Source organism: Gymnogyps californianus, chromosome 21 (genome assembly GCF_018139145.2).
Source record: "Gymnogyps californianus isolate 813 chromosome 21, ASM1813914v2, whole genome shotgun sequence".
In the NCBI taxonomy this organism is placed as follows: Eukaryota; Metazoa; Chordata; class Aves; order Accipitriformes; family Cathartidae; genus Gymnogyps; species Gymnogyps californianus.
Window position 1 is genome coordinate 624995 of NC_059491.1, and position 21475 is coordinate 646469.

The window sequence follows — 21475 nt, forward strand, 5'->3', positions numbered from 1 at the left end:
GGCTTGGGAAGGGAGGTGGGCCAAGACGCCAGGAGGTCTCGCAGGTGTCTGCCTAACCTGGTAGCGTGCGCGGCCCTCGGGGGCCCCGTTCAGTAGCTTCCTTGCTTTGCTGTTGCTACAGACAAAATAGAAACACAGCTCGGGTTCCAGGAGGAGAAGGACCAAGCGGAGCAGAAGTCCAGGAAGGTGTCTGACAGCCAGGTAGGCTGGCTTCTTTCAGCATCTCCTCCGGCAGGCCTTCTCGTGGCCTGCCCGGAAACTCGGAGCGCTCCCCGAGGAAGGGGCAAGGCTGGGCTGATCTGGTGCGGGCGCTTTACGTTAAGGTGCCTGCGAGTGCCGAGAAGGTGGAAAGCGAAGAGCACCCAGAAAGCTGCGACAGCAAGGAGAAACCGAGGGAAGAGAAGCAAGAGGAGAGTGAAAAGGCTGAGCCTTCTCCCGAGCCCCTGGTGAAAGGTGAGTCTCTGTGGCTCGAATGAACACGATCCCCGTGCCTGGGCTCCCCTCTCAGCCACGGCTGGGGCTTCGGTGGGGCTGTGGCACCCAGCAGCGGCATCCATTTGCGCTGGAGAAGTTCTACAGCACCAGGGTGTGCACCCTACCAGCCTCGCATGCGCTGGCGCTGCTGACGGGCAAGCTTTCCCTCTGAGGTGGGAGGCTCCAGCGCTCACACCTTGCTTGGGTCTTTCTCTTCTCCACATCACAGTGGGAAACGTGAATGTCGTGAGATCCTGTAGCAATTCCTGAAAAAACAACAGCTCCAGGTTGCAGATTATGAGAAGGGCTCACTTTGGGGGGCATTTTCTGTTCCTAGCGATATGTTCCTCCAGCTGTCTCAAGGAAGAGGGAAAACTAAATACGTTTTCTTGATAAAATGCAGAAGAATATTCTGTTAGAAGCTTTTCAAATGCCTCGAACGTACAAACAATGTAATCACTTTACCCTAAAAGGGAGAGTCTATCCGGACGAGTAAGGTGTTCTTCCCTGAAGAGTGTTTTGCACATCAAGCTTTTCTCATAGTCCCCTTCCCTTCTGCAGATGAGGGGATTCAAGAGAAAGAGAAGCCTTTGGAGAAGCCGGAGTTGAACAGCAGCCCAGGGAAAGGGGAGGACAAAGAAGTCAAACCAGGTGAGGCACTGGGAGGCACTGGGGGGGCGAGAAGCGGTGCGAAGGGTCTCCAAGGCAAGGCAGGTGCCTGGCGCAGGGGCGAGGGAGCGTGTCTGCGGGGTGATGGCGAGGACGACCGTCAGCACCCGCAGCGGCTGGTGCTTGCCTTCTGGTGACGCTCGGGAGCCACGAGCGGGAACGAGACGCCGTTACGGTGAGCGCTGCCCGGACTTGCCGTGCAAACAGCGGGAGCTGCCGGAAGAGGCAGGTGGTCGGCCGCTGTGGAGCGGGGAGCGGGCTGGGGGCTTTTCCAACAGTGGAGTGACTTTAGCAGGGAGTTCCTCTGGCAGCTGATGGGGCAAGGATGACGCCGGTCGGTCTTTCAGCAGAGGACGATTAGACAGGCGCGATTTCTTGTGTTTGACGAGCAGAGGACGCCAAGGCGGAGGAGAAGGAGCAAAGCGAGGCTCAGCAAAACGGTGACAAAGAGGAAGAGGAGGATGGAAAGAAGGATGACAGAAACATGAACTTCCGATTCATGTTCAACATTGCCGACGGTGGCTTCACAGGTAAGAGCAAGAGGCGAGGCGTCGGCCGCTCCTGCACGGCTTCTGCACAGCAGCTCTGAAGCTGCGCGAGAGGCGAGCCGAGTAAAGAGGCTGCGGACGGGATGGTGCTCGCGTCGCTGCAGGCTGTCTCGGTTTTGCGCTGTGCCCACGGCCGCCCGGGAGATTTCATCGCTCGCCCTGCCTGACGCGCTCTGCGATGTCCCCGGCAGCCCCGCTGCCTGACCGGGCCGTCTCGCTTCTGCTTCCGCAGAGCTGCACACGCTGTGGCAGAACGAGGAAAGGGCTGCCATCTCCTCCGGCAAGATCTACGACATCTGGCACCGCCGACACGACTACTGGCTGTTGGCAGGAATTGTCACGTACCCTTTGACTCGGCGGGAGCGTGCTTCCCGCCGGCGGGTGGCAGGGAGGCGGCGAGGCGAGGGAGGCCTCCGCGGGGCGCGGGAGCTGGGGTGACGGTGCGGCGACGAGCAGGGAGGGGGTTTGGCGACGCGGTGTCGCTGCGGGGCGGTGGGCATGCTGTCGGCCGGCCGGTGCTTCCCTTGACGCTCCCTCCGCACCAGTCACGGCTACGCCCGCTGGCAGGACATCCAGAACGACCCGCGCTACGTGATCCTGAATGAGCCGTTCAAGTCGGAGATACATAAGGGGAACTACCTCGAGATGAAGAACAAGTTCCTCGCCCGGCGGTTCAAGGCGAGTTGCAGGTCCAGGGCTGGTGAGTCCTTACCGGCAGGGGGGACCAGAGCGGCGCCCCAAAGCCGTGGGGGAGCCCGCCAGCGCCTTCTGGGAGCGGTCGCGGGCTTTGCGAGGGGCTCCTGGTCGCAGGAGGAGAGCAGGCAGCCGGGGCTTGGTCTCGGGGCGCTCACAGGCTCTGCAGCGCGGTGCACGGGACGGGGCTGGCTGCCCTGGGCTCCTCTCTGCGAGTGGGCCAGGCTGGGTGCTCTGCCCGCTCCCGGCACGTGCGATGCTGTGGAAACGCTGCCCGCATCCCTTTCTGGGATGCTCGGTGTCTGAAGGGGATAAGAAAACAGAAGGGCTAAGCCTGTTCCCCCCGGAGTTTTTGGGAGTGAGGCCAGCGGGGAGCACGGCAGGGCAGAGGCTCTGCTGGCGTGAACAGTGTGGGCAGCTGGAGCCTGCGGAGCGGTACTGGTTTACACTGGAGCAGGGTCTGGTCCTGAATCCTTCGCCTCCTGTACCTCCCAGTTGCTGGAGCAGGCCCTGGTGATCGAGGAGCAGCTGCGGAGGGCTGCGTACCTCAACATGACCCAAGACCCCAGTCACCCGGCCATGGCATTGAACGCCCGTCTGGCTGAAGTGGAGTGCCTTGCCGAGAGCCACCAGCATCTCTCCAAAGAGTCCCTGGCTGGGAACAAGCCCGCGAACGCCGTCCTGCACAAGGGTGCGTGCCGGCAGAGGCGGGGGGGGGAGCCTGCCCCGGGGGGAGCCGGGAAGGGTTTGCCACCCTGACCGTGGCGAGATCCAGCCGGGAGGTCGTCCCCGGCTCGCGTTCCCTTGGCCAGGAGCTGCCTGCTCCTCCCCGGCTCGCTTTGCCGGCGAGGGCACCGGAGAGCGGCACGCTGGTCCGCAGCGCTCTTTGCCATCGGCTCCCGGCTGCCGGAGCTCGCCAGTCCCTGGGGCTGGGATGCCGGGGCCGCTCCTGCCGCTGCCGGGGGTCCGGCGAGCGTTCCCCCCCGGCCTGAGCGCCGCCTCGCTCTGCTCGCAGTGCTGAACCAGCTCGAGGAGCTGCTGAGCGACATGAAGGCCGACGTGACGCGCCTGCCCTCCATGCTGTCCCGCATCCCGCCCGTGGCCGCCCGGCTGCAGATGTCCGAGCGGAGCATCCTCAGCCGCCTGGCCACCCGCGGGGGGGACCCCGCCGTCCAGCAGGTCAGCGGGGCCGGGGCCGGAGCCCCTCGCCGGGGGTGGCGGCGGCGGTGGGGCCGGGGCGGCAGGTCGGCGGCTCTTCTCCCTCCTTACCTCCCCAGGGATCCTTCGGCTCCTCCCAGATGTACAACAACAACTTCGGGCCAAATTTCCGAGGTCCCGGGCCGGGCGGGATTGTCAACTACAGTCAGATGCCTCTGGGACCGTACGTGACCGGTAGGTCGGGATTTCGAGCGGGCGCTCCCGGGCAGAGAAATTCCGGGGGCGGATTTGAGTGGGCCAGGAGCATCGCCAAAGGACGGCGGGCAAGCAAGGCGTTTCCTCTCTCTCGTCACAGATATTTAGCCGTTCCCACGATTTTCCTCCGCAGCTCCCGTTTCCAGCTGAGGTAAGGCTGCGCTCCCCGCTCTCCCCGTTTCCTTCGCCGGGGCCTCGCGGGGGCGGGGGGCCGTACGAGGGCTCCGCTCCGAGCTGCCTCCCCGAGTGCCGGTGTCCGGATGCGGCCTCTGGCTCGAGCGACCGCGGCGGGTACCGGCAGCGGAGGCGGGAGCAGGGGCAGGATCCTTCCCGAAGCCCTCGGGCTGGCTGCCCCTGCCCGGGGGGGTCGGCACGCTCCCCCTGCCCCTTGCTTGGCACGGGGAGGGTCCGGAGCCCGGCTGACGGGCAGCTCTCCCCCCTCTCCTTGCAGCAGCCCCCGGGGGCCGCTCCCCGGCCCCCCCAGCCGAAAGCCGCCCTGTCGCCGGAGGAAGGGCGGGGGAAGCGCGGCGGCGGCGGTGCCTGCGTGGAAGACGAAGCTGCCGCCGGCGCTGCCGGGCTCTCCCGCTCCCGCTTCAAGTGTGCTTCAAGCGATGCGACCCCCGCCGTGGCTGGAGCGGCTGGGACGGGGGTTTCGTTTCCGTGTACATTTTTTGCACTTTCTTATTGAAGACTTGAAGAGTTTGTCTGGGCCGGGTGGGCTGAGCTGAGAAGGGAGCCAGAGTCGCCGTGTTTCTGTCTGGTTTTCTTGGCACGTGTGAGGGGAGGCCGGCGGGCGCCCCGCTTCCCGGCCGGCTGCGCCAGGGCGCCCGTCCGGGGCCGAGCCGGCTCCCGCTCCCGCGCTTCCCTGTACGGTCCATTTCTGCGTCCTCGTGGTGTTTGAGCAAGTGCATGCCTGCTGCCAGCCCCGCTGCCGGAGCCTGCCTGCCCGCTGCCGGAGCCTGCCTGGCCCAGTCCCGGCGGGAGCATCGGCGTGCGCCAGCGCTGCCGCGGGGAGCCTGGCGCTGTCCCGGCAGCGGGGCCGTGGCGAGGCTGGGGGTCCGGGCGTGCCAGGCTTGGGGCACACGGGCGGAGGCGACGCGGACGGGAGGGAAGGGACGGCCGGAGCCGGGACGGGGACGCCCGCGAGCGTGGTGACACCGGCTGCGCCGCGGTGGCGGCCTCTCGCCGGAGGCTGACGGCAGCTGTGAGCGACGCCCCCGCATTCACTTCGTCCTCCGTGTGTCCCGGTTTCTGTTCTCTGTGTTTTAATAAATCCTTTCGGAAGGATGCAGCGGGAGCCTGGCGGGGGCGAGCGGCCGGGGGGCGAGGGCGGGGGGCCCACGGCGGGGGGCACTGGCGGCGACGGGGTGGGCCCGGGGGGGCGCCGGCTGCGGTCACGGCCCCCGCACCGCCCTGCTTACACACGTGTGTGCATGCACACACGCACACGGACACACACACACGCGTGTGCAGACGCGGGGTCTGTCCGCGGGGGGCGCGGAGCTGCCCCCAGCCCCGGCTCCCCGCACGCTCTTCCTGCACCCCCCCACATCCATATGTGTCTGCATGTCCATATATGTAGATATATAGTGTAATTGTTATATGGTTGGCATATGCACGTACATAGGTGTATATATGGCTACACAATGTACATACGTATGTATGTATATACCTCCACAGGTATATGGAGATGTGTATGTATCTATATGGATACACACGTGTAGATATATGTAGAATGGTAATTTTTAGAGGTATGTGTGTGCATACGTATCTTGATATAAGCGTACATAGATATAAATAGGTATTGATACATAGGTATAGCTAAAGGTATAGGTATTTAGGTACAGCTCTATGCGGATGTGTACATATATACACACCTGTTTATTTTTATAAGTGAGGGTATATAATGTAATTTTAACGTGTGTGTTCATGTGTATATATATGCTTACGTACATTTGTAAGTAAATATATAGGGGTGTGTGTATATATGGGCATAGGTATGGGTAGATAGGCATAGATCTATATACATAAGTATGGATGTATAGATCTGTATTTACATAGGTGTATATACACATACATGTATCTATATATACACACATAAATATATATTTGTAATTTATATATACACACATGTACATATGTAGATATATTTATATCTACATATCTATATCTCTGTACGGATATATAGGTATATAGATCTGTGTGTATATACAGACACACACGTATTTGTAATTTTCATATATTTATACATAAGTGTAGATATAAATAGATACAGATAAAGATGTATAGATATAGCTACACATATATAGTATACATATGTGTGTATACACAGATACACATATATATATTTGTGATTTCATACATATATATGAGTATATATATGTTTATATATGCATACAAACAGCTACGTAGTTCTATAGCTAGATATATAGATAAAGGTGTGTGGGTATAGAGACACACAACTCACCCCAGCGGGAGCGCGTGTGCGCGCAGACCCCCCAAGCCCATACGTACAGCGCTGTGGCCGTCTTAATGTGTTTTGTCAGAGACTGCGTGCGTGCCTGCGGGTGTATATACATCCCCCCCCCCCCCCGGATTTCTACACATCCACGCACACACGTACCTGCCCCATATTTCTATACATACACGCAGACACACACACATTGATGGCAGGGATCTAAGTATAGCTGTGGCTACACAGAGAGTGGATAAACACACACACACACACGTACATATATACATGTCTATGCATAGAGCTAGTTTTGTACATCATGTTGTAATTTTTATAGTTATGTGTGTGCATATATATGTGGATATAGATATCTATAGGTATGGGCAGAGATGTGTGTTTCCACACAGAGACAGAGAGAGAGGCATCTAGAGCTATATCTAAATTACAAATGTGTGTATGTCCATGTCTATATATAGGCATATGTTTATATATAGAGGTATAGATGTATGTATTTATATAGCTAGGTATTTATATAGATATATCTGCACATATATCTGCATATACACACATTTATGTATATATCTTTGTAATTTCATGTGTGCATATATATACATACAAACACATGTGTAGCTGTATCAATATATTTACATGGATATGTACACGTCTATATATCTACGTATATGGATATAAATATATAGCTATATAGATATATATGTCTGTATATACACAAATACACATCTACATTTGTGTGTATACATGTTATATATGCAATTTTCATAGATGTGTGAATATATACATACATATATCTCTATATATCAATAGGTATGGATATCTATAAAGAGTGGTATAACTATAGAGATATAGGTAGAGATCTACATCTATATATGCAGCTGTAGATGTATATGTATATACACGCTTGTAATTTATGTATGTGTGTGCACACATAGATGCATCTATATGTGAATCTAGCTAAAGGTACGTGTAGGTAGCGTGTTAGATCTACGCAGCTGCTTAGAGATGCGTGCACCCAGGTGTGCAAAACGTGCAAGCAGACGTGTGTGTATATATATACATCCCTACGCGTATGTGTGTGTGTCTGCGTACACGCGCGCTCACACGCTTGCCCCCCCCCCCTCCCCGCAGCAGAGCCCAGCTGGGTGCTGAGCCCTGGGCACCCCGGGAGCACCCACCCACCCGCCCGCCCCCCCCGCAGGGGCACCCCCTCCCCGCCACCGCCCCCCGCCCCGGGAGCAGGTACTCCCGCGGGACCGCAGCCCCCCCGGCGCCGGCGCCGGCACGACGCAGGCAGGGCAGAGGCGAGGGGCCGGGGCGCAGGCTGGGGAACAGCTTCGTGTTGTCGGCCTCGTGGGCGTACAGCACCCGCTCGCGCCCCCGCGCCCGCCGCCTCCCGCAACGCGAGGGACGGGAGCGACGCATGCAACGGGCTCCCCGCGCCGGCGGCGCCCGCGGCGGCTCCGGCTGCGGGCAGCGCGGCCGGGCAGCTCGGGGCTCGCCCTGGGGTGCTCCCCGCCGGCGGCCGTCCCTGCGCTCCAGAGCCGCGTCGGGTGGAAGCGGTAGGATGGTCCCGGGCAGCGCGGGCGGGAGCGCTGGCTCTCGGTGCTCGCGGCGCGTCGGGCTCGCGGTGCAAACCACACTCTCCACTTTGCTCCAACAAAGCGTAAGCAAGCGAACGGGCGGCGAGGGCTGCGCGGCGGGCGGCGCGCTTCTGCGCGCGCTTAGGATCTGTAGTCCTTCTTGCTGTAGGGTTTGTTGCCCAGGATGCTATCGATCTCGTGGACGATGGAAGACGACAGCTTCGGAAGGACCTGCGGGGGACGGGGGACGCCGTTGGGAGTCGGGATCGTGCCACGGGTGCATGCGGGAGGATGCAGCCGGCGGCGGCACGCAGCCGTGCCGCGCTCACCGCCTCCACCCCGCCACCTTGCTGCTACAAGCCCCAGCTTGCTGGCCAGGCGACCCAGTTATGGAAAGCCTACGCCGGGCTCATCCTCTGCCTTCTCCGCCTGGCAGAGCCTCATCTCTGCCGCTCAGCTTCGGATCAATCAAAACCCATAATTTTTGTTTCGAGCCAGGTTTGCAACCTCCTTTCCCTGCACAGCGCGTTGCAGCAGCGAGCGTTGCAGCAGCGAGCGTTGCAGGAGCGTGCGTTGCAGCACGGCAGCAGCAAAGCACGCGCAGGCAGGCGCTGCCCCGTTAAAGCCCGGCGAGGAGCAGGGTCTGCTCGCTTCCCCGCGGCGAAGCCTCCCCCGGCGCGCGTTGCCGGCGTGCCGACGAGGCGGCGAGCGCTGACCTGTATTGCTCCGATGTTCTCCATCAGCTGGTCGGCGTTGGAGGCACCCAGCAAGACGGAGCTGACGCCCTCGTTGCGCAGGCACCAGGCTGGGGGAGGAGGGAGAGCAGAGCCTGAGCGCGGCCTGGCCGCCCCCGGTGTCCCCCCCCCGGCCCCCCCGGCCCCTTACCGATGGCGAGCTGGGGCAGGGTGCAGCCCAGGCGCTCGGCGATGGCCTGCAGCTCCTTCAGCTTCGCCTGCTGCCGCCGGCCTTCCTCGCTCAGGATCTTGTCCTTCAGCCACTGGTATCCCTGGGGGGCGGGAGGGGGTGTCACGGTGGGATCGGGGTGGGCCGGGACCTCGCACAGGCAGGGCGTCCCCGAACTCCCCGGGTGGCGGCTCCTGGACCTCCTGCTCCCGCGGGGACCTTGCGACGCCCCTGGCCCCGCTCCCCCGGCTCTGCCCATCCCATCGCGGCCCCCCCGGCCCCGGCCAGGCTCACCTTCAGCGAGGCGCGGGAGTAGGGGGGGATCCCCCCGTCGTACTTCCCCGAGACGATGCCGCAGGCCAGCGGGGACCAGGTCATGGCTCCGACGCCTGGGGGCAGAGCAGAGCCGGGGGGTGACGCTGCCGCTCCCCAGCTCCCCCGGGGACACGCGCCGTGCCCCGCCTGGCCGCGGCAGCGCCGGGCTTTGGGGAGCACCGTGCTTTGGGGGGGCTGGGATGGGACCCCCGCTGCCATACCTATCTTGTGGAAGAGCTCGGGGAGCTGCACCTCCACCTTCTCCCGCTGGAACATGTGGTACTCGGCCTGCTCGCAGATCGGCGGGATCAGGTTGAACTGCCGGGCCACCGAGTACGCCTCCTGCCAAAGAGCCGGGACCGTCAGCGCCCCGCCGAGCCCCCCGCCGAGCCCCCCGTGCCCCCCGAGCAGCCGCCCTGAAAAATAATTAAGGCTCAAGCGCATCGGCAAGCGCTTGGTTCCCGACAGCTGCTGTCTCATTAAATCAGCGTCACCGGCAGCACCGGGGCTGCTCCGCCGTGGCCGCCCCCGGGCCCCTACCATGATCTCCATGGAGCTCCAGCGCGAGGTCCCCCAGTACATGGCCATCCCCTGGTTGATGACGTGGGTCATGGCTCGCACCGTCTCTGCCGGGAGGGAAGGGGAGAGCGGCAGGCGGGGGTTAGCGGGGCGCCGCGCCGGCACAAGGGGGCTTGCGCCATGCCGACGGCTGGGGAGCATCCCGCTCCCCAACGCCAAGGCAGGAGCCAGGCTGTGTCCGGAGGATGCTTTCAGAGGAGCAGGACGGGGATCGAGGGAGCAGCCGCTCGGGACATGCCGGGGACCATGCTGCCGGCAATGCCGGGACTCTCCCGGCACAGAGAGCAGCCCGAGGCTCCTGGCACGGGCCCCACGCCCCGCGGGGTACCAGCACCGGCGCTGCTGCGGGCGGAGGGACCTGAAGCATCACCTGTGTCCCGAAACGCAGGAGAGGGAGGGAAGGCCGGACCCTGTGCGAGGGGCGCGGGGGTCTCGGGGGGAGCGGGCCCTGAGCCATGCGGACCGGGGCCAAGCCAAGGCACGCTCCTGCAGCCAAAGGCGGGCAGCGGGGAGAGCGAGGGGCGCGAGGCTCGCCTGGCCGGCACCGCAGCGTGCGCCCCGGCGTGCTCGCAGCTGCCCCGGCGAGGAGGGACCCTGCCGCGGTCCCCGGCACAGCTGCAAAGGGTGCCCCGTGGCGAGGACCCCGGCGAGGCTGGGGAGCCTCTTTGCTGTTTACCCCGATAACTGCGAGATGGTCTGAAGGGGCGGGGGGTGTTTCTGTTGCGCTGCTGCTGCCTGTGCATTTTATGGCGGGGTTTGCTCGGGGCGGGAGGGAAAGGGCTGGAAATCAGAGAGGAGAGGGGTTCTGCCCCGGGAAACGCCGCCGGGACGCAGGCAGCGGCCGGCGGGCAGAGTGCGGGCAGGGAGTACCTTCTACGATGAAAGTCCTGGACTTGGAGGAACTAAATGGGTCCCCTGGTGATAAAAGAGAAATTCAGAGAGAGCGGAGTCGGCCGCTGTTGGCGGAGCCGAGCGAGCGGCTCGCCGGGGTGGGGGCAGCGACCCGCTGCCGCGCTGCCAACCCGCCCCTGCCGCGGCCCGAGGCGGGTCCCGGTGCCGGGCTGGGGGCGGCAGAGGCTTAACCGCGGCGCGGGCTGACGGTGGCGGCGGAGAAGCGGTTTCTGCTCGGGAAGGGAAAACGCCCTTTAGATAAAAGCCTGGTGCAAACCAACTGCGACGGCAACCAAAGGCGGCGGGGAGGAGCGCGGCACCGCGGCGTGGCACCCACCTTCCATCGGCGTGTTGGGGTCGGGCCGGTTGGCGAACACCACATCCACGTACTCCAGCTGCAGCCGCTCCAGCGACGCCTTCAGACCTGCCGCACCGACGGGACCGTCAGGCGTGCCAGGCTCTGCGCCGCCAGCCGGCGAGGCAGCCGGTGCAGGCACAGCCTGGCGCCGAGGCTGGCAGTGCCTGGCGAGCATCCCTACCTTCTATGATGTGCTTTCGGGACAGTCCCCTCTCTGTCTCGGCCCTGGAAAAGGAAAGGTGGGTGAGAGCCTGGCACGCTCTGGCCGCTCTGCCGTGGGGTGGGCACGCTACCTACTTTCCTCCCCAGAAGATTTTGGTAGTGATCACCAGGCTGGACCGTCTGCAGGGAGAAAGAGAGAGAGTCACCCGCAAAGCCCCGCGCGCCGTGCTCTGCCAGCTTTCCCCAGCCCATCGGCACCACGGTGACGGCTTTGCCGCACAAGAATGAAGTCCGGCTTACCTCCACCCTTTCTTCTTGATGATGTTCCCCAGCACCACCTCGGCCCTACAAGAGAAGGGGACATCAGCCGCCGGCGCCCCGGCTGCTGCGGCCCCGGGGAGTGGTGGCAGCCGGCAGGGACGGCCCTGGTCCCCGGCAGACTAAGAGGCAAACGCGGTGGCCGCGGGGATGCCGTTTCCCCCTCCAGCTGCAGCGCGCAGAGCCGAGCTGCTCCCCGATGCGTGAGCTCGTTATTTTTAAGCGGGCGCGTGGGCACGCTGCGATGCCTCCGGGCCACCGTGCCCCAGGCACAGCCATGGCTCGCCATGCTGGAGAGGGTGCACGGCTACAGCCGCGTGGCACAGGCAGCCGCAGGCAGCGCGGGACCGCACGAGCCATCACCCCCCGGCGAGCAAGCTTCCATCCCGGCAGCTGCTTTGCGGCCAGCAAACCCGGGAGGCTCCCAGCGCCGCCGCAGTTCGGAGGTGCCGGAGGTTGGGGCGCAGGGTGAGGCCCCTTGTGCCGCTGCCGAAGTGGGGTACCTACTTGCCGGCAGCGTAGACTTCTGCCGTGTCGAAGAGATTAATGCCGTTGTCGTAGGCTAAAGTCATCAGCTGCTCTGCCATCTGCGAGGGGAGAGCGGGGAGGGTCAGCGAAGGGGGTGGCCGAGAGCCAGAGCGCCGAGGCGCACGCGCTCGTCAGCGCTGGTGAGCTCCGGCACGTCGCATGCACCGAAACCAGCACCCGTGGCTGTGCCGGCCCCATCCGTTCCCTGCTTCGCTCGGGAAAGGCCGGGGAGGGACGGGGCGAGGGGGCGCGATCCTTACCTCATCTGTGATCTGCCCTCCAAAAGTCACCCACGTCCCTGCGGAGGAGAGAGGGTGCACACGCAGTGAATGCGGTGAGCACCGAACGCCGCCGCCTCGAGCCCCCGGCCGCCCACCCTGGCTCCCCTGGCACAGCCCCGGCACGCGGCGGCCACAGTTGGCCCCGCCGCGTGCGGCACGGCGCTCCCGGCATAGCCCGGTCGCCTCCTATCACGTCGAAAGAGAAAAAGAGTAAATAATTTGACAACTTGTAGGCTGCGTCTCAAAACCGCTGCCGGGCCGGAGGACAACCCTTTCCTTCCCTTTGCAAAGCATCGCCCGAGCAGGCGAGCGCCGGCCTCGCCGGGGAGCGCCGGCAGCAGCCGCGGGACGGAGGAGCCGCCGAGGGGCCCCGGCGAACCCTGGCACTTACCCAGGCCCAGGCAGGACACGCGCAGCCCCGACTTCCCGAGGTTCCTGGAAGACAGAGAGCTGTTAGGAAAGCCGCCAGAAAGCCCCAAAACGCCGGCTCGTGCACCCGCGTGCCACCGAGCGCGCCGTCCGCATGGGCTGGGAGGTGTGGTGGTGGTCCCTGGTCCCCGTCCCCATCCCTGCCTGGGACGGTCCCGCAGCGAGGGTCCCCCCACAACCAATTAAAACGTCATCCCAGGCCGGGCATGCCACGGCTCGCTGGCGGCACGGCCAGCACCGGCGCAGTGATGCTGTTTCCCGCAGGCAAAATAATTGCCGTGCCCGGCAGGGTAACTGAGAGCGGCAGCGGGCAGTGACCTCGTTAAAGTGGCTCCCCGTGACCAGGCCGGGGTGTCCGGCTGCCCCGACGGTGCCGCCGGCACAGGGGACCGGGGCAGGAGCAGGGGGAGGCGGACACCCCGGCGGTCAGGCCCGGAGCATCCCACACGTGGCACGAGCTGTGCCCATTCTCTGCGGCGCAGGGAGCACGGGGCTCGCACAGGGAGAGGGTGCTTGGGAGTGGAGCGGCATCGCGGAGGAACGGAGCACCCCTGAAGATTTGGCCGGCACGAGGAGCCGGAGAACAGCTTTCGGGAAGGGGGCTGGGCAGGCAGACGCCTTCGCCACGGTGATGGAGAGCCAGTTTCTCGTTGAAAATGACAAAGGCTCGAGAAACGAGCGTTAAAATAAATAAAGTGTAGGTGAGCCGTGGCAGCTCGCCCGCGCGGGTGTCGCGTAGCAACCGGGAGTCACCGCCACCGCCGGCATCGCCGCCATGGGCACGGGGAGCTGGGCAGGGAGCAGCCGCGGTCCGACGGCTTGGGCTGAGCCGAGTCGGGGCATCTTCCTTCCGCGCCGCCGCGTTATTGCCCAACATCTGGAGGCGCGGGCACTCCCTCCCCAACCCTGCGTTATTTTTAGAGCGTTTTGCGGCTGGAGAGGCCGTGGCCGTGGGGCAGCGGCGGCGGCGGCGGCTCAAGCCCACATGATGGGGGGTTGCGGTGGGTAGAGGATGGCACCAGCCCCGTCCCGGCTGCAGGGGCATCACCGGGGTCCTCCTGGACGGGTGGGCACCGGCAGCGCATCGCCACTCCTGGCTCTCCTGCCTGAAAGCGTGTTGACCGGCTGCCAAACAGAGCCACTGGCAGATACTGGGGGAGGCCAAGCAGCCCCCCGCGCCACCGTCCCCCCCCGCAGCCGCCGGCGGGGGCCCCTGAGCCGGTCACCCACTGCCTGGGAGAGGGTGGCCCCCGGTGCGCTCCTCCTCTGGATGGGGATGCAACCGCGGGGTGTGAGCACCGAGCCCGGAGGATGCCACCGCGCGTGGCCCCAGCGCCGCTGCCGCAAGGGTTTGGTGTTGGAGAGCCGGCCGGGGCCGGCCGGGACCCCTCGGCTGATTTGGACGATGATGGTGGGTGACGGCCGGACTCATCCCCGCGCTCTGCCGGCCTGATGCGCTTTGCAGCCCAACGCCGGTCACATCTGGGCCGCAGCGGGGGCACGCAGCGGCTGTCAGCTGGACCGCGGCGCGCACGCTCGGCCCCGGGGGACCCCCAGCCCCGCGCCTGGGTGCATGCTCATCTTGGGGGGGGGGGAAGCCCCCAGCGCTCGCTCCAGTGCCGTGGAGCGCATTAACCCAGTGGGTGCTGGCCGGGGTGAGGGGGGGGGGCACAACGTGCACATGCCGCCCTTCGTTTCCAGACCCACTGCGGGCAGCCGAGGGCTGAATCTGGATTTACGGCTCCGTGCACGCTTCACAGGGCGGCGAGTCTCCGGCAGCGCCGTAACGATGCCATGGCAGCCCGTGGATTAAAGTGTGCCGCGACTCTTAGACCCCCCCCCTCGGCTCGGCAGCCTGCCCGGCTTGGATGCTACTAATCCTACCCCAAATTTTTGGGTTCCTTCCTCCCCCCCCATCCCGCTGGTTTTACGTGAGGCTGGATCAAAGCCGCCCCGAGAGGGGACAGGAGCAAACAGTGAGGAAGGCGACGGAGGCGCACGGTCAGCACTTTTAGCACCGAGAAACCTACGGAGCGGGACGCGAGGCGGGGATTAGGGGAGTGCAGCACACCCGGCCCCCCCAGACCCCCCCCGCAGCCGCCCACGTCTCGGTGAGGAACCGAGAAAGCAGCCGAGCAGGCGGCAAACCTGCCTGCCCGAGCAGCGCGCCCGTCTCCTACCGGTATTTCATCCCCGGCTGCTTGACGCTGGACTCGCTGGAGGAGGGGGCGTTCTGCACCGAGAGCTGCCCCAGGCTGCGGGCCACCATGGCCACCGCTCGGAACTTGCCGCGGGTACCGAGGCTGGGGCTGCCGGCATTCTGCCGGTTCAGCCGGTCCTCCGCGCTCCGGCTCTTGATGCTGTGCTCGGAGCACACAAAGGAGACCTGCATGCTGCTCCGGCGGGCAGCCGTGCCAGCTGCCTAAATTTAGCCGGCGCCCCGGGCGAGGCGGGGAGCTCCTCCCGCGCGCCCGCGCGCCGCCGCTCCGCCAACGTGACGGCGGGGGGCTGCGAGGCGGCGGGCACGGAGCCGGCTCCCGTCAGCCCTCCTTGCCCTCAATATTTGATGAGCTCAGGAAGCGAGCCAGCGGCGCCCGGGCAGGTGGGGGGCAGGAAGGGGAGCGTCGCTGCCGGTGCCCCCCGAAGGCACCCCCCGCGCCGCGCCGAGCATCCCCCGCCGGCAACGCTTCCAGCCCAGGCCTGGTTTGGGGTGCGGTGGGTCTGGGGAGGGGGGGGCTGAGGCCCCGGGGGCGAAGGGGCCGCTCGGTTCCCTCCGGCCGCACAGCATCCCTCCTCTCGGGCGGACACGAGTCCGAAACAAAAATCTCCCGGCAGAATCTCTCCCCCCAAAAATCCTGGGGGCAGAGCCCGGCGGTTTGCCGAAGCTGGTCGCCCCCTCCTCAGGGCCGCAGCCCCAGCGGCGCGTCCCCCAAATTTTGCCCAGCGCGAGCTAAGCGGATCGAGGCGAAACCCAGCCCAGCATCTCCTGCCGAAGGAGGGACGCAAGCCGGCCGTGCTACAGCACCGTTTTGCGGCCAGGGCCGCGTGCCGGCTGCCCGCACCGGCCGTGCCCACCCCGGGTAAGGCGCAAGGAGCGGGGCCGGGGCTTGACTTGCGGGGGAAATCACGCACGGTCGGCCCCGACCTAATGAGAAAGCTTGTAATCTCCTCCGCTTGCCTCTGCCGCAAAGCTCCTTAGCCGGGTAATCCCGCCGGCGCCGGCTCCGGCTCTGGCCCCGGGGCGGGGGGCACCCGGCAGCAATGGGCAGCTCCCCCGGAGCAGGAGAAACCCCAGAGGTTTTGGGGGCAGCGGGCAGGAGCGTGGCTGGGGGTGCCCGTGCCAGCCTCTCCCCATCAATAAATAACCGCCCCATGAATATTAGATGGGCTCTTGCCACCGTGTAAATGTTACCTCTGTTATTGTGAGCGGAGGGGAACCTGACCCGCGGCGCGGCACGGCACGGCGCGGCAGAGCCGCCGGCCCCCGGGGCTTCGCTGCAGCGGGGGGGGGGGGGGGGGCTAGGGGCACAGGGGGGAATGGCCGCCGTCCCCAGCCCCGGTGCCCCCGGCCCGAGCCTGAACTGGGTTATTGGGGGTGCCCGGCCCCGCGCCCCATCGCCCCACCGGCGACGCTGCGGGAGAGCGGGAAGGGACGCGCTGGGAAAACCGGCCACGTGCCCTCAGAGGAGCCGCGGCCGACGGCTCCGGCTGCCCGGCGCGTCCTCCCCGGCACGGGCGGGTAACGGGAAGGACGAAAGTCGGCTGAAAACCTGAGACGCCTCGCGCCGCGCCCGGGACCCCCACGCAGAATTCCTGGAGCAGCAGCTCTGCAATGGCCGCTCGTCAGAGGGATAAAGCGTTTCTGTGGCTGCTTGCTCCAACCGCCTGCTCTTGAAAAGTGCGGCGTGTGCTTGCACTTGCCGCTTCCCAACAGCAAAAGGGCAAATCGAGCGAGAAGATCGAAGATCGTCGAGCGAGCAAGAGGCAGCGGCGCTGCCCTGCTGCAGCCTCTCCCGCACACGCCGCGCGAGATCCATCGCCTTTCGTGCCGAGGGCGCTGGCTCCTCCCGACCTCGGCGCGGCACAGGGAAACCGGTGAAAGCCGGGCTCTTCCCCGATGAGGTGTAAAACCAGCGCTAAGCAGCATCCCCTGCTCTGTCCCCACATCTCGGGCCGGGCGCGCTCGGCCCTCGCCGCGTTCGCCACCCCGGCGCTGCCTTACCTGTACTTCATGCCGGTGGCGCGGGCGGTGCTGTCGGCCAGGGAGAGCCCGTGCATCCGCAGGAACTCCTCCAGCGTCTTCGCCCGCGCTGCCGCCCGCACGTCCCGCAGCCGCCGCAGCTCCAGCCCATCCGCCGGCCGGGGGGCCGGCGGCAGCCCCCACTCGGGGGGGTGCCGGCTGGCCACGCTGCGCAGGCTCTCGCTGTACGTCATGGAGAGCATCCCGCCGCCCGAGTCCGGGCTCTGCGGGCCGGCCCCGCCGCCGCCCGCTCACCGATGCTACGGAGAGAGCTGGGAAAGCGCCCCGCCGCGACGCCGGGCTCTGCCACCGCTCATGGAGGAGCCCTGCCCGCGCCCGCGCCGCGATGCCGGAGTGGTTGCTCCCGCCCTTGCAAGGGCCCACGGCGGGTCTGCGGCACGGGGAGGGGAGAGCAGGGACCCTGGCAAAGCCAGTCGCTTCAGCGGAGTAAAGCCTTGGCAGGGGAGCCGAAGAGCAAAGGAAGGGAGAGGGCGGCAGGGCAGCAGCGCGGCAGGGAAGGGACGCGGCGCTGCCCGCGGCGGGGGCTGCAGCGGGTGCCTGCCATGGCCGCCCCGAGCCCGGCGAGCTGCTGCAGCCCGGCACGTGTCCCGGCCGTGCTGCCTCCCAGCTCGCACCAGCTGGGCTGCCACTGGTTTGCATCCCCGCGAGGGACGCGGTGGGCCCCGGGAGCCGGCTGGGGCGGGGCGAGCAGTGGCACAAGCGCCGCCGGTGAGAATCCGGCACCGCGTGCCGGCGGGCGGGAGAGGTCAGGACGGGAAAGGTGTCCCCGCAGGGCTCCCCGGGTAGGGTGGGCATCCGCAGAGGGGCTGTGGGCGCTGGGCGCTCGCCGGTGGCTGCGGTGCCTGCAGCAGACTGCCGCAACTTGCGCCGCCAGCCAACACCTTCCCCGCAACCGCGGCAGCGACCTCCGAGCCGGTGCGGGCTGCTGAAAATAGCCTGCCGCAGAGCGGGCTCCTCACACGCTGGAGGTGCTCGCCGCCTCTACGGCTGGGATCTCACCGGCGGTGGCACCGGCATCGATTTCCCTGCCGCTCTCCGCAGCATCCCTCGCACTCAGTGTCTGAAAGAAGGAGCAGGGACCGGGGCCAAAACTGTGGCGCTGGTGCCGAAGCGGCTGCTGGGAGTGCACCGTGCCGGCGCTGCGCCGGCATCAGGCTCCTGCCGGGCTTCAGCCGGTGGTTTTGTCTTTCCCTGCGAAGCTCAAATTTATGGTAGCAGGAGCCAAAAGCAAAGGGCGCTTTCCCACTGAGGTGTGACCTCCAGAAAAAAGAAGAAGAAAAGCCAGAAGATACGGAGCGGCAGCTGGCAAGGGGTGACCGAAACCCCGGGGAGCTCCTGCAGCACCCAGTGCCGCCGGAGACCCTCCCGCGCTCCTCCTGCTCCGCAGCAAGGGCTTGGGAACCCAGGGAGATGTGGAAAGGGCACCCCTCTACCGCGGCAAAGCCAGACCGAACCCTGGCCACCAGCCTCCTCTTCCTGCCGCGCCTCGAAGCCGGAGTCCGGAGCCGGCACCGCTGGCACCAGCCCTTCTCCGCGGCCGGCGGTTTTAATGAGGGCAGTGCCGGTGGCTCCCGCCGGGCATGGGCGCAGCACCCGGCCCCGGCGGGATCCCCTCGCCCGATAGCGGCCGGGAAAGGTCTGAGCCGGCTGCACCGCTGCTCTACAGCTTCACCGCGCTGCGATGAAATGGCCGCAGCAAGCGGAGCCGGGGGTTTGGTGTGGGCTGCTTTGAGGGACGGGGCGGGAATCCACCGGCCGCCTCATTTCGACACCTCCCTGATTTTCGGCTGAGCAACGTTAACGGGCGTCGGAGAGCGCACGGAGGCAGCGGGGTTTGTCTGCAGGCCCGCCGGTCAGCAGAAATCCTGGCGCTGCCTGAGGGACGAGAAGCAGCGGGGGCCGCAGGAGCTGCCGAAGCCCAAGCGGCGCCGTGCCCAAGCGGGAGAAGCCGTTTTGCGGGGAAGAAGCGGGGATGGGGACGGGAGACAGGCTCTGCAGGGGGACGGGGGACCGTTAGCGTGCGTCAGGGACACAACAAGTGGGGGACAGTCGGGTGCGCAGGGTAGCTGCTCGGAAAGGCGTCTGTCCAGCCCGGCTTGCCAAGCTGGGAACTTGCTGGCCACCAACAGCCTGCCTCAAACCGAAAAGACCCCAAACCCCAAACGAAAACCTCCCCGAGCCACCAAATCCCGAGTCACCCCGCGCAGCGGCCCCGCTCGCCGCCCGCGCCGCCGGCCCCGACTCACCCGCGCGCCGGGGATGCTGCTCAGCAACAGCAAAGCTCTGGGCGGCCGGGCAGCTATAAGAGACGCGCGGCCGCCGGGTTTTTTTGCATTAGGGGAGTGTCGGCGCTTGGCGTCCAAAGCAATTGGCGGCTGCGCCGGGCCCCCCCAGAGCCCAGCTTTCTCGCCGCGCTCCATTAGCCCTATTAGGGGATTTTCTTCCTCGCGAAGGGGAGCTAAATTATTCATGGCCGCTTCGCTAAAAGCCCGGGGATGCGCCGCTGCTTTATCAACGCCGGCATCGCTGCCTCCGCCCGCAGCCGACCCTCGCCCTGCGGCAACAGGTCCTGCGCCACCGGCACGCGGGGCGGTGGGGACAGCCGGGGGCACCGGGGGCCATCGGAGCCGGCCCCCTGCGGCGGATGCAGCCCTCCCGCGCTCCCCACGGCGGCAGGGTCGGAGCCGGGCTGTGGCAGGACCGAAATCCGGACTCCTCCAGGCAGGAGCCCCGAAATGGGGCTGGGTGACAGACACCGGCGGCAGCTGCCTGCAGGCAGCCTACGGGCAAGCCGGTTCCTGCCTGTTGGCCTCGGGAGCCTTTCGCACCAGACGTAGCCAGCCGTTCAGGTGAGTGGCTGAGCCTGGCCGGTTTGGCAGCCAAAAGCCAACCGTGGCTCAGGCTCGGCAGTGCCGGCGGCAGCACATCGCCGGGACAGGCACGCTCGCGGTGCCACCGAGCCACCCCGGTGCTGGCCAGCCTCTCCTCCTCCCGCCGCGCGCAGGGACGGAGTGGGGAGGCCACGGCTCCCTTGGGGGGCAGCCCCCCGTCCCCTGCCCCATCGCAGCCAGGCCGGACCTGGTCCAGCGCCGCCGGGCTGCTGCGGCCCTGGGAGCACCGAAGCGGCTGCTGGCACAGCGTGCGGGGAAAAGTGCCGACGGTAAAAGGGCGGTGGTGGTGGGGAAAGCGTTGCCTTCTGCACCACTTAATGACGCTTCTCTTAATGGAAGGAGCAGCGGAGCGGCTGGCCGGGTTCCTGGAGCTGCCCTTGGGAAAAGCCAGCGGGCTTTTCCCGGCGCAGCATTGGCGCGGGATGCTCCCCCCGAGCCGAGCCGAGCCGAGCCGAGCCGAGCCGAGCCGAGCCGAGCCGAGCCGAGCCGAGCCCCGCACCCCCGCGGTGGCTGCCCCCCAGTAGCCCTCCGGCCATGCTCCAGCCACGCTCCGCTGCTTGGGGAGTCCGGCGAGGACGGCCCCCCACCTACCCAGCCGCACACGCGTGGGGTCCCCAGGTCGCACTGCCGAAGCCAGGAGCAGGCGGAGACGCGGTGCCGCCCCGGCGATGCCCCGGCGATGACCGCCCCGCACGGAGAGACTTGCCGGGGGGGGGGGGAGATTTTGAGGAGGGGGAAGGGCTGGGTTACCTGTAGAACTGGAGCTGGCGCTTGGGGCTCCCGTACCTCGCGCTTCCGACAGCAAAGGGGAGAAAGAAGAAAGATGCCACAAACCCCGTTAGAAAGGTGGAGCGGGACCGAGCGGCAGAGCCGGCGGCCGCGGGAAAGGTCGGTGGCGCCCGCCCGTGCCGTGCGGTGGGGGCCACCGTGCAGCGGGCACCGGCACGCTCCCCGAAAGTACCCGCTCTTCCCATAACAGGCAGCAGCGCCCAAAAACGCTGCTGCCGCTGCCTGGTTTTTTTGCAGTCCTGGAAGTTTTTGGTGCGAAGCGTGCCGGGGCGGTGTTGGGGTGCCGTGGCCTCGGGTGTGATGCCCCGCAGATCCCCCCCCCAGCGCCGCCCCGCACCCTTACCTGTAAATCATCCCTGGGGAGCCCGTCTGCCGCAGCGAGAGTCGCGCCGGGGAGTCAGTGGTGGATTCGGGATACATGGAGCCAGCCTGGGCTCCCCGGAGCCGCTCGCCGCCTCACCCCTGCCACAGGGGAAGAGAAAAAAGAGGAAGAAACGGCGGTTTTTGGGGCGCGCGCGTGACGGCACTTCCTGCACAGAAGCTCGCGAGCCGGATGGGCATGCGGTGTGGGCAGCGGCGCGGGCAGTGGCAGGCAGGGCACGGCAGCCCTGCCAGCTCCAGACCCCGGGGCTCCCACCCTGACCCGCCGCCGATCCCAAACCCGTCCCACCTCTGCCCTGTGCCGCCGACTCCCCAACTTGGTTGCTCTCCCCAAACTTCTGGGGCTCCCGGGGAGGGCAGAGCGGGGCTGCTTGCTGCCCGCCTCGCTGCCCGCCTCGCTGCCCACCCCGCTGCCCATGGCAGGCGAGCAGGGCATGCCACGGGGCAACCCAGCTGCGGCAGCGAGGCACCGACCGGCGCCGTGGAGGCCTTACGACATCGCAGGAAATGGTGAAGAAACGCGGGCCTGAAAAATCCAACGTTTT

At 65.7% G+C, this 21475-nt stretch overlaps 2 protein-coding genes across 7 annotated transcripts in view; one reads left to right on the top strand and one right to left on the bottom strand.

Annotated features, from left to right (window-relative positions):
* The window catches only part of CHD5 (chromodomain helicase DNA binding protein 5), a 31005-nt gene extending 25926 nt beyond the window's left edge, over positions 1-5079 (top strand). For both annotated transcript variants that reach the window (XM_050909620.1, XM_050909621.1), the window contains 11 exons: positions 122-201; positions 324-453; positions 1036-1125; positions 1536-1673; positions 1924-2032; positions 2237-2369; positions 2880-3075; positions 3400-3563; positions 3662-3776; positions 3898-3948; positions 4249-5079. In XM_050909620.1, coding sequence (XP_050765577.1) covers positions 122-201; positions 324-453; positions 1036-1125; positions 1536-1673; positions 1924-2032; positions 2237-2369; positions 2880-3075; positions 3400-3563; positions 3662-3776; positions 3898-3905 — 1163 coding nt within the window. In that variant the 3' untranslated portion in view covers positions 3906-3948; positions 4249-5079. The remainder of the gene's footprint in view (positions 1-121; positions 202-323; positions 454-1035; positions 1126-1535; positions 1674-1923; positions 2033-2236; positions 2370-2879; positions 3076-3399; positions 3564-3661; positions 3777-3897; positions 3949-4248) is intronic.
* A 2906-nt stretch (positions 5080-7985) lies between these two features.
* KCNAB2 (potassium voltage-gated channel subfamily A regulatory beta subunit 2) lies at positions 7986-20969 on the bottom strand. 5 transcript variants are annotated; one of them, XM_050909624.1, is made up of 15 exons: positions 20893-20969; positions 20511-20552; positions 12571-12614; positions 12159-12196; positions 11878-11957; positions 11353-11397; positions 11188-11232; positions 11072-11115; positions 10870-10956; positions 9603-9688; positions 9284-9404; positions 9042-9136; positions 8730-8850; positions 8561-8649; positions 7986-8075 (listed from the first exon to the last, which is right to left on the bottom strand). In XM_050909624.1, exons 1-15 carry the CDS (start codon positions 20967-20969, stop codon positions 7986-7988), a joined length of 1104 nt encoding a protein of 367 aa, XP_050765581.1. The 5 variants fall into 5 exon arrangements, with proteins under 5 accessions (XP_050765581.1, XP_050765579.1, XP_050765583.1 ...); XM_050909622.1 differs by lacking the exons at positions 20511-20552; positions 20893-20969 and adding exons at positions 10512-10556; positions 16831-17051; XM_050909626.1 differs by lacking the exon at positions 20511-20552.
* Between the last annotated feature and the right edge of the window lie 506 nt (positions 20970-21475).